Raw genomic sequence first — 16,146 nt, 5'->3', positions numbered from 1 at the left:
CCAATAAATACTGGCTGTTCATGCCACGTGGAATAAGTAATCACATCAATGAAATGTTCAAAATATAAGTCCAAAGAAAACTCTCAAGTCAACATTAAATCAAATTCATTAATATTCATTCATATTACAGACAGAGAAAATCGTACATCCACTCTCTGCTGGAGTTCTTCACTAACTAACTTTTACCCTTATTTCAGAGTCCTTTACTTATTCACATAACCTCGTGCTCGCCCGCACGGAATGTTACAATAGGTGACTGAGTGTCACTTCATGTCACAGAGGTTCTAAAACTGGACTGTGACAGCGTGCTATTGGTCTAACCCTGCCCACAGATAGTGACGTAGCAGGTCAGTGTTCGGGCCTTCGTTAAGTTGGGGCGCGCTTTTGGTCTAACCCTGCCCACAGGTAGTGACGTAGTAAGTCAGTATTCAGGCCTTCGTTAAGTTTGGGCGCGCTTTTGGTCTAACCCTGCCCACAGATAGTGACGTAGCAGGTCAGTGTTCAGGCCTTCGTTAAGTTGGGGCGTGCTTTTGGTCTAACCCTGCCCACAGATAGTGACGTAGCAGGTCAGTGTTCGGGCCTTCGTTAAGTTGTGTCGTGGCGACAGAGTGGCTGAGTGCTTGACCTTCGAACTGACGAGTCTCGAAACCAGTTGAGAACTTGGGTTTCAATCTCGGAATGTTTAAGGCACCCCTGAATCCAGCCTCTTCAAATGATTACCTGGCATCCATTTGGAAAGAAAGAAAAGTCGTTGTTTCGGCCACATGACACCCTCGTTAAACTTCAGCCATAGAAACAGGTGAGCTTTTATCATCTGCATCAGAGATCACAAGCTCTGAAAGGGCGCTTGCCATCTGTATCCTTAAGACAATCAATTTTTATTTTCTCGAGACTAAAAGCTTAAAGTTATTTCAATTCGATAAAGGGTCGCGAGATTATGAGTGGAGGGCGTAGAATTGACTTGTACATGTTCCTGATTTCCTCCAGAAACAAAGATCCTAAAGTCAGAAACAAAGATCCTAAAGTCAGAAACAAAAGTCAGAAATAAAGATCATAAAGTCAGATACAAAGATCATAAAGTCAGAAACAAAGATCATAAGTCGGAAACGAAGATCATAAAGTCAGAAACAAAGATCCTAAAGTCAGAAACAAAAGTCAGAAACAAAGATCATAAAGTCAGAAACAAAGATCATAAGTCGGAAACGAAGATCATAAAGTCAGAAACAAAGATCCTAAAGTCAGAAACAAAAGTCAGAAACAAAGATCATAAAGTCAGAAACAAAGATCATAAAGTCAGAAACAAAGATCATAAAGTCAGAAACAAAGATCATAAGTCAGAAACGAAGATCATAAAGTCAGAAACAAAGATCCTAAAGTCAGAAACAAAAGTCAGAAACAAAGATCATAAAGTCAGAAACAAAGATCATAAAGTCAGAAACAAAGATCATAAAGTCAGAAACAAAGATCATAAAGTCAGAAACAAAGATCATAAAGTCAGAAACAAAGATCATAAAGTCAGAAACAAAGATCATAAAGTCAGAAACAAAGATCCTAAAGTCAGAAACAAAAGTCAGAAACAAAGATCATAAAGTCACAAACAAAGATCCTAAAGTCAGAAACAAAAGTCAGAAACAAAGATCATAAAGTCACAAACAAAGATCCTAAAGTCAGAAACAAAGGTCCTAAAGTCAGAAACAAAGATCATAAAGTCAGAAAAGAATATCATAAAGTCAGAAACAAAAGTCAGACACGAAGATTATAAAGTCAAAATCAAAGATAATTAAGTTCCTATTAGGCGGCGGGGGATGTCGGCGATAAGGATTCAAACCAGCGACCACAATGACGACTGTAATTTGATATGCAATTTCGTGCAAGCTTTTATTTCAGTTATTAAATCCCTCCAAAAAAAAAAAACCCAAGCTATTAGGCCTATTTATAAACTATAGTGTATGAAGCTTCTGGATATCATATATATATATATATTGTAATAACTCTAGGGAGGCAACTCAACGAACGCATATGTTTATTTACACGGGGACATTACACATACATAAGACAACGTCTGCCTTGAGCACAGCATCTCCATCTCTCTAGACTTGGGTGGAAATTGTTCTCTCTTTTCTAATGTCAACATCCTTCTTAGTCTAGTCTCTAATAGTGCGCACCTTCTTCATGGTATGCATGGCGGGGTTATAACCATAGATTTCAATGTCTGAGTCTCCCTTTCTCTCTGTCACAACATTTTTTTCATTAACTCTTTCTCTCCGTAATTATTTTTTCATGTTTCTTCATTTGCTCATTACTATTTCATTACCATTGTTATGATTGGGCTTCAATAGCTTTGTTGTTTGTTATCACTAAATCAACAAATTTAGAAAGCCTTCAGGACAGAAGACTCAAAAGTAAAGTAGCCATTATACATAAAACACTGAACCATAATCTTCAAATACAAAAACAAAATTTAATAAAATACTCTGAAAGACACAAAGATAAAGGCACATTTCTCGTCCCATATGCTAGGACAAATGTGTACAAATACTCCTTCTTCCCTAGTGCTATTAGAGCATGGAATGGGTTGCCTGAGCTAGCCAGGAAAACCAGTGATTTGGCAGAATTTAAGTCATTGGTTAATATGCATGACTGAATGCATGACGCCTAGGACGTAATCAGCGTCTTCTTTGAAGTAACGTCTGTATTATATAAGAAGAAAAATCAGAAAATGTTGTATTTGGTATAGAATTAAAGGGAAATGCATGATCTTTTTATATAATTCAAAGTCAAGTATAAAAAATTAAACATTAATGTAATTAATGAGGTCAAAATCAACGATGGTATCGTCGATTAGGAGAGAAAGAGTTAACAAATCAAAGGCTGGATGACTCCCCCTCCCCTCCTAGTAATAGAGGATGCAGAGGGATTATCAACATGTGGCTTGGACTTGGAGGTAGTTGAAGCGTAGCGACGTACCGTGTTAACTCTTGTGTCGTCATCGATTTTGTATGGGTCTCCAGGTGACGCTTCATACTTTGGATCTACACTTTATGTCAAGATTATGTACACATCTTGTCGAAATCATCTACTCTTCGTGTCAATATCATGTACACTTCATGTCAATATCATGTACACTTCATGTCAAGATCGTGTACACTTAATGTCAAGATTATGTACACATCATGTCGAAATCATCTACTCTTTATGTCAATATCATGTACACTTCATGCCAAGATCATGTACACTTTATGTCAAGATCATCAACACTTTATGTCAAGATCATTAACACTTCATGCCAAGATCATGTACACTTTATGTCAAGATCACAGGCTTTAGGTAATTCGAGGTCCAAAGCGGTTTGACTACTGGAGATCCTCAAAAGAAATAGAAAAACAAAATTTAGACTGGAAAATACGCAATAAATAAAAAAAAAAACAACTTTCTTTATATCTAATTTAACAATTAAGTTAAATTCATTATAGCGACATTAGCACGACTTGGCTTCAGGGGCGATTCCTGATCAGCAGACAAGAAATAACTTGGAACAAGTTTTCAATCCTATTAGCTCATTGTTTAGTGCAGAAGCTGATTCAGCTCCAGAGGACGTAACTCCAAGCAAATTATGACCTGAAAGAGAAGTTGAAGTTAGTTCTTCCGAGGGAGTTTTATGGGTGCCAGAGGTTGTATTTCCACACTTTAAAAACTTTGCTGCTAAACTTTCATAACTATATATATATATATATATATATAACATTGGCCTCCTTCAGTCGTAGAACGACTATGGTTCATCACAGAGCACACTTCCTCATGTGGCTGTGGAGGCCCTATTTTGGAGAGACACTCCCGTCCACAAATAGCGCAGGTTAAGGTGGCTTTTGCTTCGGTGGTAGAGGAGCTGGCCGTTTTTTGGATTGTACGTTTTTCTTCCTGAGCTGAGACCCATGTACTTTCACTGTCCATAGCTTTTTTGGTCACTGTATCTCTCCATCTGTTGCGGTCTAGAGCTATGTCTTCCCAATTGTCAGTATTGATGTTCACTGATTTGAGGTCACGTTTTATTACATCTGTGTAACGGAGGTGGGGGCGACCAGTTTTTCTTGTGCCAGTCGCGAGTTGACCATAGAGGATGACTTTCGGGATGCGCTTGTCCTCCATCCGGCGAACATGTCCAAGCCAGCGCAAACGGCGTTGTCGGATATATACATATATATATATATATATATATATATATATATATATATATTCGAACTGGAGTCCCCTTGCTAGGCTGCCAATAGGTTGGAGTCATTCAGCCTTACAACCAAATTTAAAATAAAGAAATTATTCACTCTAATTTTTCCCTTTGTCTATTTTAATACTATTTTTTATTACCTTTCTTTTTGTGTTCTAAATATTTGGTATTAAGACCCCAGGCTGGCGCCGCCCCTGTCATTTTTAAATATTAAACCAAAAAAAAAATTTATTTAAGAAGAGCGACTCCACAAAAAGTGATGCCCCCCAGCATAAAATTGTCGACTGTCAGGCGGACTAATTGGCCCACCCAATCTGTCGAAAACCGTTAATCTAAATCTTTTCACGCCACGCCTAGCGCGTTTTGTTTTTTTTTAAACTTCGAATGGAGGATCAGTGCGTACATTCGTTTGTATGTGTGTGTGTGTTGGTAGGTGTGTTTGTGTAAGTGTGAGTGTGTGTGAGAGTATAAAACACCTCGGGATCAATGTGTGCATACCTAAGCAGTATCAACACATGACGCACGGGGCGGGGGTGGTTAACGTTGCACATTCTCTACAAAAATTAAAAAAGTTTCATTCGAGAGACAGAAAAATAAAAGAAACAAAAACAAAAAAGGAACAAAAAAAAAGCAAGTGAAAGCAAAATTTAATTGTAACCTTACACAGTTAGTTCATTACACAGTCAGTTCATTACACAGTCAGTTCATTACACAGTCAGTTCATTACACAGTCAGTTCATTACACAGTCCGTTCATTACACAGTTAGTTCATTACACAGAAAGTTCATTACGTAGTCAGTTCATTACACAGTCAATTCATTACACAGTGAGTTCATTACACAGTCAGTTCATTACATAGTCATTCATTACGTAGTCAGTTCATTACACAGTTAGTTCATTACACAGTCAGTTCATTACACAGTCAGTTCATTACACAGTCAGTTCATTACACAGTTAGTTCATTACACAGTCAGTTCATTACACAGTCAGTTCATTACACAGTCAGTTCATTACGTAGTCAGTTCATTACATAGTCAGTTCATTTCAAAGTTCATTACAAAGTAAGTTCATTACATACTAAGTTCATTACACGGTAATTCCATTACACAGTAAGTCCATTACAGTCAGCAACCTTTGATTCAAGGGTCAACACCATGTATTAGTTACAGACAAAAATACGAAATCCGGTCTTCTATAAAATGCCTAGGCAGTTCTCTATTTTCATGTTCGCTCAGGCATTCTATAGAAAAAAATATGGAGTGTTGATTTTGTCTGCTGAAACGGACTTAAGTCAATCAGTAGTATGTTTGTCACGAGTCAAGTGTGACTCCAGGAAGCACGAACCTAGCATTCTACGGCATTCGCGACACATTAGTAGTGACCAGTCTCATGTGTAATATTAACACACTAATCTTATAATACTATAATAATATAAGTTTTTCGGAATAATATTCACATTCACTAGTGACCTAAATTATTTGGCCCTGTTCTTTAAAGTGTGGAGTTTGTTTAATTTTAACTGTCTTAAAGTTTCTGTAACTTTAACTGTCTTACGGTTTATTTAATTTTAACTGTCTTGACATTTGTGCAATTTTAACTGTCTTAGAGTTTGTTTAATTTTAACTGTTTTAGAGTTTGTTTAATTTTAACTGTCTTAGAGTTTGTTTAATTTTAACTGTCTTAGAGTTTATTTAATTTTAACTGTCTTAGAGTTTGTTTAATTTTAACTGTTTTAGAGTTTGTTTAATTTTAACTGTTTTAGAGTTTGTTTAATTTTAACTGTCTTAGCGTTTATTTAATTTTAACTTTCTTAGAGTTTGTTAAATTTTAACTGTCTTAGAGTTTGTTTAATTTTAACTGTCTTAGAGTTTGTTTAATTTTAACTGTCTTAGCGTTTGTTTAATTTTAACTGTCTTAGAGTTTGTTTAATTTTAACTGTCTTAGAGTTTGTTTAATTTTAAATGTCTTAGAGTTTGTTTAATTTTAACTGTCTTAGAGTTTGTTAAATTTTAACTGTCTTAGAGTTTGTTAAATTTAAATTGTCTTAAAGTTTGTTTAATTTTAACTGTCTTAGAGTTTGTTTAATTTTAACTGTCTTGAAGTTTGTTTAATTTTAACTATCTTAGAGTTTGTTTAATTTTAACTGTCTTAGAGTTTGTTTAATTTTAACTGTCTTAGAGTTTGTTTAACTTTAACTGTCTTAAGAGTGTATCAATTAAGAGCAAGAGAATATCCACTGGCGATGACAGACGTGGGCCGCGAAAAGGGAACTTAAGTCCACCACCGCCGCTCATGTCTGCCCTGGATGTGGCTAAATACGTATGTCGAAGCTGTGACTTCATAGGCATCTGAAAAGCTGTAATTCTTATTAACTTTGCACTCGAAGAAATAAGTAAATTGTTGATATGTGTTGTATGAACGATGAATGAAAATAATGCTTTGGGATCAATTTAAATAGGGGGGTGACACCCGAGTAGAAAAAATGCACTTTTCAAAAAAAAGAAAATAATAATATCAACTTAAAAATGTAACAGAAGCAAGATCACAAAGCATATGAATGGTTGAATAATTTTTTTCTTAATGGGGACAAATCATTAACAAGATTTTTTCTTGTTGGATAAACAGTGGGAACAATGATAATAGGCACAATGTCCACAACGATAAACTTTCGAGAAGACTGAAAAACATCTATAAGGCTTTCAAATTGAAAAACAATTTGGTTGCAGGACTTAGGCTACACAAAAGTTGATTGTGAACTCATTGCTATGATTGACGTACAGATGGCAAAACAGAGGAACATCTTGCATTTATAGATTGCTAATTGATATCGCATTGTTTCTACCAAAGCGAAAGTTGGTATTTGGCGGAGAATTGAAGAAGACTTTTCATTGAATAATGGACTTTTTTTCCTTGGGATTGTGGCAATGTTGTCCAAATTTGACCCAGTGCTGAAATAATAACTTATACGGTTGCAAGACAGCGAAACAAAACAAAAAGTTACTTTCCAAGCTTGTACCAAAACTCAGAGTTTATAAATGTTTTAGCAAACCACTTTTAAGGGATATACTTACCAGAGACATAAATGCTGCAAGGTACTCTGGTATCACAGCGCACCCAACACAGATCTCTGAAGTTGAAAGATATATTAATAGAAGCAATGGTCATGTTCAAATGACAGAAGTTTTGTAGGATATTCATCTATAAATGGATCAAAAGCTGATAATTTAAATTCCCTCGAACGAGCTTAACGTATTGATATGATGATCTCAGGGCATGACAATGCAGCTACAATGTCAGGATTTCATGAAGACGTGCAGGCGGTATTACTGAAGAACAGAAAAGAAACTGGAATGGATGTGTACACCAAGCTTCTTTTTTGAAGTAACGTCTGTATTATATAAGATAAGATGTGCCACTTTTACCAATCGATGAGATATTTTATTTAACTCTTTCTCTCCGTTATTATTTAACACGTTCTGGTGGAATCAACGTTGGTATCGCCAGTTAGGAGAGAAAGAGTTAATGATAGAGTGTCATAGGAACAACTCGCTGGTGTGCTCATCCTGTTGCTGTTGGACCCGTGAAAGATTTGATGATAGTGTGTCGGCGAAAATCTTTGCCGTCGACCTGAAAATACTGAAAATAGAAACACTAGAGGAGCCGCGCAAGGACAGCTGTCTGTGAATACATGCATACCTTTCATTGCTTGACTTTCTTGTTGGCAGATGTACTGGAGAAAAATCAACTAAAATTAAATTAAATTAAATTATATAGCGCTACTTTCATGCTTATAGCATGCTCATAGCGCTTTGGTCCAATCTCAGTTGTGGACCATTGGGGGAGGGGGGGGTTATCTAGGAGAAGGTTCTTCCGTGCTGCCTTTAGGCGTTCAGTAAACACAACTCTGCCCGAGTCGGGTGTTGAACCTCGAGCCTCCTTCATGGGTAGCCAAGCCAAGCTTAGCCTCACGACCACGCTTCCCAATAAACACAACTAAATACAAGGGTACCTTCCTTGTTACTTATCATGGATGTCTCGGCATTTCATTTGTGTAATGTGTGACAAGTTAGCTCAAACTTGTGAAACAAAAAATAGGTTTTCACAATATGAATATCAGGAAAGTTATCTTTAGATGCCGGATTCACTATTCAAACAGAGAACAAGAGTTTAATGCTAGAGTGTATTGATCTCTGTTTTACTGAGCCAGACGACAAGATATATGAACAGAACTACCAAAACTAGAAAACATTTTACAGGCAGCAAAGTTCAATTGAAGAACTTCAACGCATCTCAACCAGCCTTTGATTTAAGCCTTTAATTGTTTCTTGCCAAAATTTAACTGTTTCTTGTTTAACTGTTTCTTGCCAAACTGTTTAACTGTTTCTTGCCAAACTGTTTAACTGTTTCTTGTCAAACTGTTTAACTGTTTCTTGTCAAACTGTTTAAACGTTTCTTGCCGAACAGTTTAACTGTTTCTTGTCAAACTGTTTAACTGTTTCTTGCCAAATTGTTTAGCTGTTTCTTGTCGAACTGTTTAACTGTTTCTTGCCGAACTGTTTAACTGTTTCTTGCCAAACTGTTTAACTGTTTCTTGCCAAAAGCAAGTTTACGTGGCGTCATGTGAAAGAAGCTTTTCAAAATTAAAGTTAATTAACAACTACTAATAACTTTTGAACAACGAATTTCAAATCAAGCAATTCTGTCCATTTAAAACGAAGAAGCAAAAATATCGAGTTTCAAGTTTCAAATTTAAAATCCTGTTAAGGAAACTTTAAGTTTATATTTTCTAAAGTTTTTGTAGACTTATAAATGTTAAGATAAATACCGGTCATTATATTTTTTCGTAAAGTTTTTTAATAGTCATTTTCAGGAAACTACCATAATAACGTTAAAAGTTTCCATTAATAGCTTTTTTTTATTTTTTAATATGTATGACAAATACAGTTAATGTTAAATCTGTTTCTAATTTTAAAATCTTAGATGTTAATCTATGTAATAATTAATGAGAAAATGTCAGAGACAGACAAAAAAATAATTTTAAAAAATTATATAAAATCGACATTCAATCAACGAATAGCGAAAAAAAAACTCAACAACGATAGTTTTTATTGGGAAGAATAGATGCAACGCTGAGGTTGGGAGGGAAGACACCCTGATTTAACCGCACCGGGTGACACCCATCCTAGTGACGCCCCTGTGAACATGTGCCAAGTTTGATCAAGATTGGTCAAATGGTTTTGATCTCTGTTGCGAACATACATACAATGGTTTATACTTACATACACATAGATACATACTCCTTACATTCTACTTTATATATTAGATTATCTTATTAGATAAGACCTTTTCTACATTGCCTGACGTAGATCTAGCCATTCTATATAATGCCTAGTGTCGTCGACGGTGGTTGGCTTATAGCACCAGACTGCTGGTAGACTAACTTAACAGTTGTAGGCGTGTTGTACCTGGACACGCTTATGTCAGAAAGTGTTTGAAAAATGTCACGATGACTAAATGATGATAAAAGACGTCAAGCTTATATAAAACAAACCAAATGCATTTATTTTCTCGCTTCAGTGATTTTTTAGAAGGTCTTCCTGACATGCCAACCTGGTTAATTGGATTTGATGGGTGGCAAGATAGAGCAGGGTTGAACAGTTAAAAAAAAAAAGATTAGGTTCTTTTCCCAAATGTTTTAGAGTATAAAGGGATGTCTCAGTGGGTCAGCAATTTAAATATCTTACAACTGTTATTTAAAATAGTCATTTGATTTCTAGGTAAGTTGAATCGTAGGTAAGTTGAACTTTTATATTTGCAGAATGTCCATTGGAAAATTTTGTACATAAACTCAAATCCATAGCAAATTATTTTTTTCGGCGTACCAGGACTACAGAAGAAGAAAAAATTCTCGATAAGAAATTTTGTGTTAATATAAGAATTTTTGTGTGCATATTTTTGCGATAGAGGTTGGTACGACCCTCGATGATAATGTAACTATCTTTCTTTGGACAGTCATGACTCTTGAGTTCAACCCAACTCTACTGTGTACTGGTCGTTAGTTGGGTAAAGGTAAAGGCGGTTAGTCCTTATACTGGCCACGTCACATGACATAATTTTCAACAACATTGAGTCACACAAATAGATGACCATAGATCGCTAATGGGGTACTTTAATCCTTTTTTTTTACAAATTACTCATCGATTAAAAAAATGTAAGTTTCATGCTAATAGTCTTTTTAAAAATATTTTTTTTAATCGGTTGAAATTTTTTTTATTGCTTTAAGTAGCATTGCTCTAGGAATGTATTAACTTGTTTCTTTTCTGTTCATAGATACCAGACAGTTACTTTGACCAGCGGCTGTGTAAAAATCTGGCGGATTTTAAAGTCTTTCTTGTCACTAGCAACCAGGAAGTAATAATCAATCAATCAGTCAATCAATTATTAGATCAGAGGTGAGATCGATGGCAGAGATATTTTGAATACGTGAACTTAAAATAGAGTGTCCACGTCATAGCCGATCGATAAACATCAGAACTTCATCGAAGTGCTTTCTTATTTAATATCGAATCAAGTCATTCTGTGTGACCAAAGTATTCTTTGCAGCTTTCAATACACTCTTCTACTTCTACTGAGTGTTATTTTCAAAATATAAGTGGACGATCAAAAGTAATATAATATTCTAATGTAATAACACCACCAGGTAGTCTTCCAAATTTTGTTATCACAATATTAGAACTCTTCAGAATTTGATATCACAATAACAGAACTCTTCAGAGTTTGATATCACAATAATAGAACTCTTAAGAGTTTGATATCACAATAATAGAACTCTTCAAAGTTTGATATCACAATAATAGAACTCTTCAAAATTTGATATCACAATAATAGAACTCTTCAAAATTTGATATCACAATAATAGAACTCTTCAAAATTTGATATCACAATAATAGAACTCTTCAAAGTTTGATATCACAATAATAGAACTCTTCAAAGTTTGATATCACAATAATAGAACTCTTCAAAGTTTGATCGTAACAACCAAAACACTCTTCGAAATTTGATAGCTCGACCATAGAACTCTTCAAAATTTGACATCAAGATCAAAGAGTTATTCAAATATTCATATCCCGACAAAATATTTATCTGTTTACCTACAACAAAAGTAAGATGGATATCTTATACTTATACCATGACTAAAAATCTTTTCACCTGAGATCATGACTTAAGAACATCTTCCAAATCTGTGATGATGGCTCAAGTTTTCTAGGATAGAACAATCAAAGAACTCTTCAAAATCTGATAGCACAACCCAAAAGTATTCCAAAAATCAAGATATCACGAACGACAAATGATATCAATTACTGATATCTGTATAAAAGAAATATTTAATATTTGATATTTCAGAAAAAAAAAAACAACTTCAAAATTTGATATGATGACCTTAGAAATTTTGATAATCTGATTGGATAACAGCTGCGCATTTTCACTTATTTGCTACAACGGAAACGTCAAACTTCAGGAAACTGAATTCTGGGCTCGCTATGTCTTTGGATGTGCGTGGATTATGGTCACTGAAGCTGGCTACAAAAGTTCTCCCTCTTGCTGTCATTCTTTTGCAAGTTTTTCACTTTGGTTTTGGATCCAATAAAACAGGTCAGTGCTTGGTAGAAATATACTAGAATGGAACCTTCTAGAGCAAACATCGACTTCTGTTCTTGACGAGATTTAACTTAAGATAAAAATAAATAGCTTATTATTCTTCAACAGTCAAAATTTCAGGCTTTACCTGAATTTGAACTTGTGAGTTGTGACCCATCAAATCTGGGTCCAAGCTTCAACATTCAGCTTTAAAAAGCTCCCTTAACAACCTTAATTCCTGCCTTGCCTCTTTGCTCTTGCTTAGCCTGATTAGTTCACTGACTTATGACAGTGATTGAGCAAGGTACCATTTGTTCAAAAAATAAATGAATGTTTTTTTTACATTTAATATTAAATATTACGCACTATGCAGGGGCCCCCAAAAGAACTCTAGCCCCCCGGGCCCCCAAAGGATGGCGAATTCTTAGCTACGCCCCTGAATAAAATCCTTGCCCAGACCGACTCTATTTATTTTATCAGACCACGCGTTGTCAGGCCGTGTGCCTCTCGCTTGTAAGAGGACTCAATGTTTCAGCTGTGGTACGTGTCTTCTCACGCTGAAGATCGCCTTGGTGTCAGAAGTTGGGTCACGTGGTAAAATACGTTTGGGGGGGGGGGGATAAAAATGTTGTTGTGTTGTTGTTTTTCCGAGCGAAAGAAAATATAGCAAGAGTTGCCCTTCCTTTGATACATACAGAGGCGGCCTTAGGGGGTGGCTAATGGGGAAACCGCGATAGCAGAAATTTTTAATTTTTTTTTTTTGGCCCAGATTTTTCTTAGAAATGTTTTTAAATCATAAGCTGCTTTTACTAAAGGCCACTAAATCATTACTAAAGAACTAGGCACGAAATCTGACAAGCGAAATCTAACCTGAAGATCAATTACCGTACAGAACCTTGTGTAGTCAAACGGCCAAGAGTTGATGTAGGCCTACTTACGTAAGGTGTTATCCTTTGTAACAATAATAAGGCTTTAGAGGCGTACAAGCCCGTTAGCGTGCGGTCAACACATACCGCGCATGGGCTTTTGCATGATACTCGCCCGGGGCCCTGCATGTGACACTCTCTTAGGGCCGCCTCTTCTTCCAGTCTTCCACTCTTTAACTTCATGGATTTCTGCAGGAGTAAAACCCGTGTCATTGTTGCTACTTTCAAAATCTATTACATTGTAATCAAAGTTCCATAAGGCGTTACTTGTAAATGTCGTTACTGTATATATATATTGTTCAGAAACTATGTAGGTCACAGCAGGGGCTGCGTTGCCACGAAAAATACTGCATTCCTTTTTAATCGTTGGACTCTAAGACAAGCCTTATTATTATTATTATTATTATTATTATGTTAGAAATGAACGAGTAGTCATTCTCTGGCGCTGCCAGTCTCGAGTTTCGCTAAAGAGAAACAAAATTCATCGTAGTCCCTTTAACAGTTTCCACTGAGAAATTTTCTGGTGATGTGGCAGGTCTGCAGCAGTACCGCCCTCTGAAAGGCAACGAAGAGGTTCCTAGGAATGTTAAGGGCCTTAAATCTATCTGTGAGGTCAGTTGTTATTATCCCCTCGGTTGATATGACAATGGGGTATATTGTTATTTTGGACAATTTCCATAGACGCTTAATCTCCAAGCCTAGGTTCCCATATTTTCTTTGTTTTCTATCTCAGTTTTTCTTAAATTATGAGACAGTGGTACGGCGATGTCAATAATGGTAGCGGCTTTTTCTTTTTTATCAATGAGCAGCAAATCAGGGCGATTAAAATCTAACGTTTTGTCAGTCAAAATAGGCCTATCCCAGTACAGTAGATGATCCGTAGACTCGAGAACCTCTTGTGGTGAGTATTTGTAATATGGAGGAGTATCCTTATCGATCAAATTGTGTGTCAAAGCCAAGTGCTGGTGTATTAGCTTTGCAACTTGGTTAAGGCGACCTAGGTAGGCAGTTTCCGATAGGGCTGAACATCCTGCCATTATGTGTTCCATTGACTCACCCACATTTCCACATTTTCGGCATTTGTCAATAGTATTGAGCTTTAGGATATGTTTTTTGTCACGATTACTCTGTCCTGTACTGCTGTAACAAAGCCTTCTGTTTCAGGGAAGAGATAACCTGCTTTGAGCCATGCTAAGGAAGCAGCCTTGTCAATGTTGTCCCCATCTAATAAAGCCGGGAATTTTCCATGGAGTGTTTTTTTCTTCCCATTGTTCCCATTATTATTATATATTATTATTATGTTAGAAATGAACGAGTAGTCATTCTCTGGCTCTGCCAGGGTCGAGTTTCGTTAAAGAGAAACAAAATTCATCGTAGTCCCTTTAACAGTTTCCACTGAGGAATTTTCTGGTGATGTGGCAGGTCTGCAGCAGTACCGCCCTCTGACAGGCAACGAAGATGTTCCTAGGAATGTTGAGGGCCTTGAAGGTGTCTGTGAGGTCAGTTGTTATACAACGAAACTTTTTAACAAATCGGATAAACCCGTTTTCACAGTATCTTATATTTGATATGAATCTGTCGGCTGATTGGAAACCCATTTTCATACTCTACATTTTTTTTTACAAATAAAACAAATGTGAAGGGAATATTCTTTAAGTTTGACATAGATCTAAATTAGACCCAGTAGATCAGTGATACCCAAACTAAGCCCCGCAGGCCGTGGGTTATATCCGGCTAGTATAGTAATAATAGTTACTGTATGGGAATTTTGAACTAGTGATATACGAAACTTCTCAATATTTAATATCCTTCTGTTTCTGGACAATCTAATGCTAAAACATCGACGTCTTTTATATCAACTTCACCTATCTCTTAGTCTCTTGAGCCGTTGGGGCGCCACATATGATCTGTCGATCGTCTTTACACATCTGTCAATAACTATGCATGACTAGCATATATCGCGATCACAATGAATTCCGGCAGCACTGCCAAGGAACTCTAACACTAAACAAGCGGATACATGTCTCTGCAGTGACTCTGCACTAATTTTGGCTTGGTTAAACCTGCCCCAATCATGGCTCCATACCGAGTCCATACTTCCCCAAACCTAACACCATATGCTATATGTTCCATATGCTAGGACAAATTTGTACATATGCTCCTTTTCCCCTATCAGAGTATGGAATGGGTTGCCTGAGCCAGCCAGGAAATCCATTTACTTGGCAGAATTTAGGTCATTGGTTAACATGCATGACTAAATGCATGACGCGTGGGACGTAATCAAATTCTTTTTTGAAGTAACGTCTGTATTATATAAGATAAGATAACACCGTACACATCACAACTGAGGAAACGAAGGACACAGTAGCACAGAAAGAACCCACATACGGACCATTTTCTTCACAAGAGAAAGTTCAAGAAACTGACGCATGGCGAATTGCACGCATGATTCATAACAACCAATCGTGCCAAACACATAACTAGTTTATATACCATTAAAAACAATTATGAAAAACATTAAAGCATACGCGACGGATGTTATTTAATAATAAGGACAACTTTTATCTGGACAATTTTTTTTAGATATGGGATTTGAAATAGCCTCACCGGGTGACACCATCCCTAGTGACGCCTCTGCTTCAATAGGCTGATGTTAGACTTAGGTTTGTACGTTCGCTGCAATGTCAATATTGTCCGAGTAAATGCCACATTTGCGTAGAGTGTAGAGAGTGAACCAGTTTTTCTCCCTATTCGCTACACATGAACATTTTAAACTAGAACATGAATGCTACAAATTTTATTCACATTGGTAAACAGTCAAATAATATCAAGACATAGTACTACTTATACAACCAAATTTTAAAGTTTTGTATTATATCGAAAGTGTTTAAAAAGGAAACAAAAATGGAAACGCTACTTGATTTTCTGCATTTCTTTGATTAATTCAGGGGTCGACTAAGTGTCATAATTGGCCCGGGCATTACTGTTCCATCCTGCCCATAAATTGTATATATAATATTACATGATGGACATCCAGTTCTAGGTCTACCTGTCCTAAAAATGATTATGTTAAGTTTGATAATGTATCGATAGCTGTACACATGCGTACAGTGAATATAAATACGTCGCTCAGAGAGACCCTTCTGTACTATACTATAAAAGCTTTAACAATTTAATACTTGCATTAGTGACATTCATGCGGCCCTTATCTTATAAACTACAGACGTGATTTAAAAAAAAAAAGATGATTACTGGGGTCCTAGCGGCCCATTTGGGTACCTGCTCACCGGGCATATGCCCGAATGCCCGTCCCTGTTTCTGTTGTATTTATGTGTATGTTTCTGTTGTGTTGTATTTATA

General features: G+C 36.3%; 1 protein-coding gene across 4 annotated transcripts in view; it reads left to right on the top strand.

Moving 5' to 3' along the window:
- Nucleotides 1–16,146, top strand: part of LOC106077944 (A disintegrin and metalloproteinase with thrombospondin motifs 2-like) — a 61,302-nt gene that overhangs the window by 12,623 nt on the left and 32,533 nt on the right. For 2 of the 4 annotated variants that reach the window (XM_056044293.1, XM_056044296.1), the window contains exon 2: nucleotides 10,553–11,875. In XM_056044293.1, coding sequence (XP_055900268.1) covers nucleotides 11,764–11,875 — 112 coding nt within the window. In that variant the 5' untranslated portion in view covers nucleotides 10,553–11,763. Of the gene's footprint in view, nucleotides 1–9,809; nucleotides 10,016–10,552; nucleotides 11,876–16,146 lie in introns of those variants that run through there. The other 2 variants (XM_056044294.1, XM_056044295.1) reach the window with 2 other exon arrangements.

The sequence above is a fragment of the Biomphalaria glabrata genome, chromosome 10, assembly GCF_947242115.1.
Source record: "Biomphalaria glabrata chromosome 10, xgBioGlab47.1, whole genome shotgun sequence".
In the NCBI taxonomy this organism is placed as follows: domain Eukaryota; kingdom Metazoa; phylum Mollusca; class Gastropoda; family Planorbidae; genus Biomphalaria; species Biomphalaria glabrata.
The sequence above is the reverse complement of the archived record's forward strand: the minus strand, read 5'-3'. Positions and strand labels throughout refer to the sequence as shown.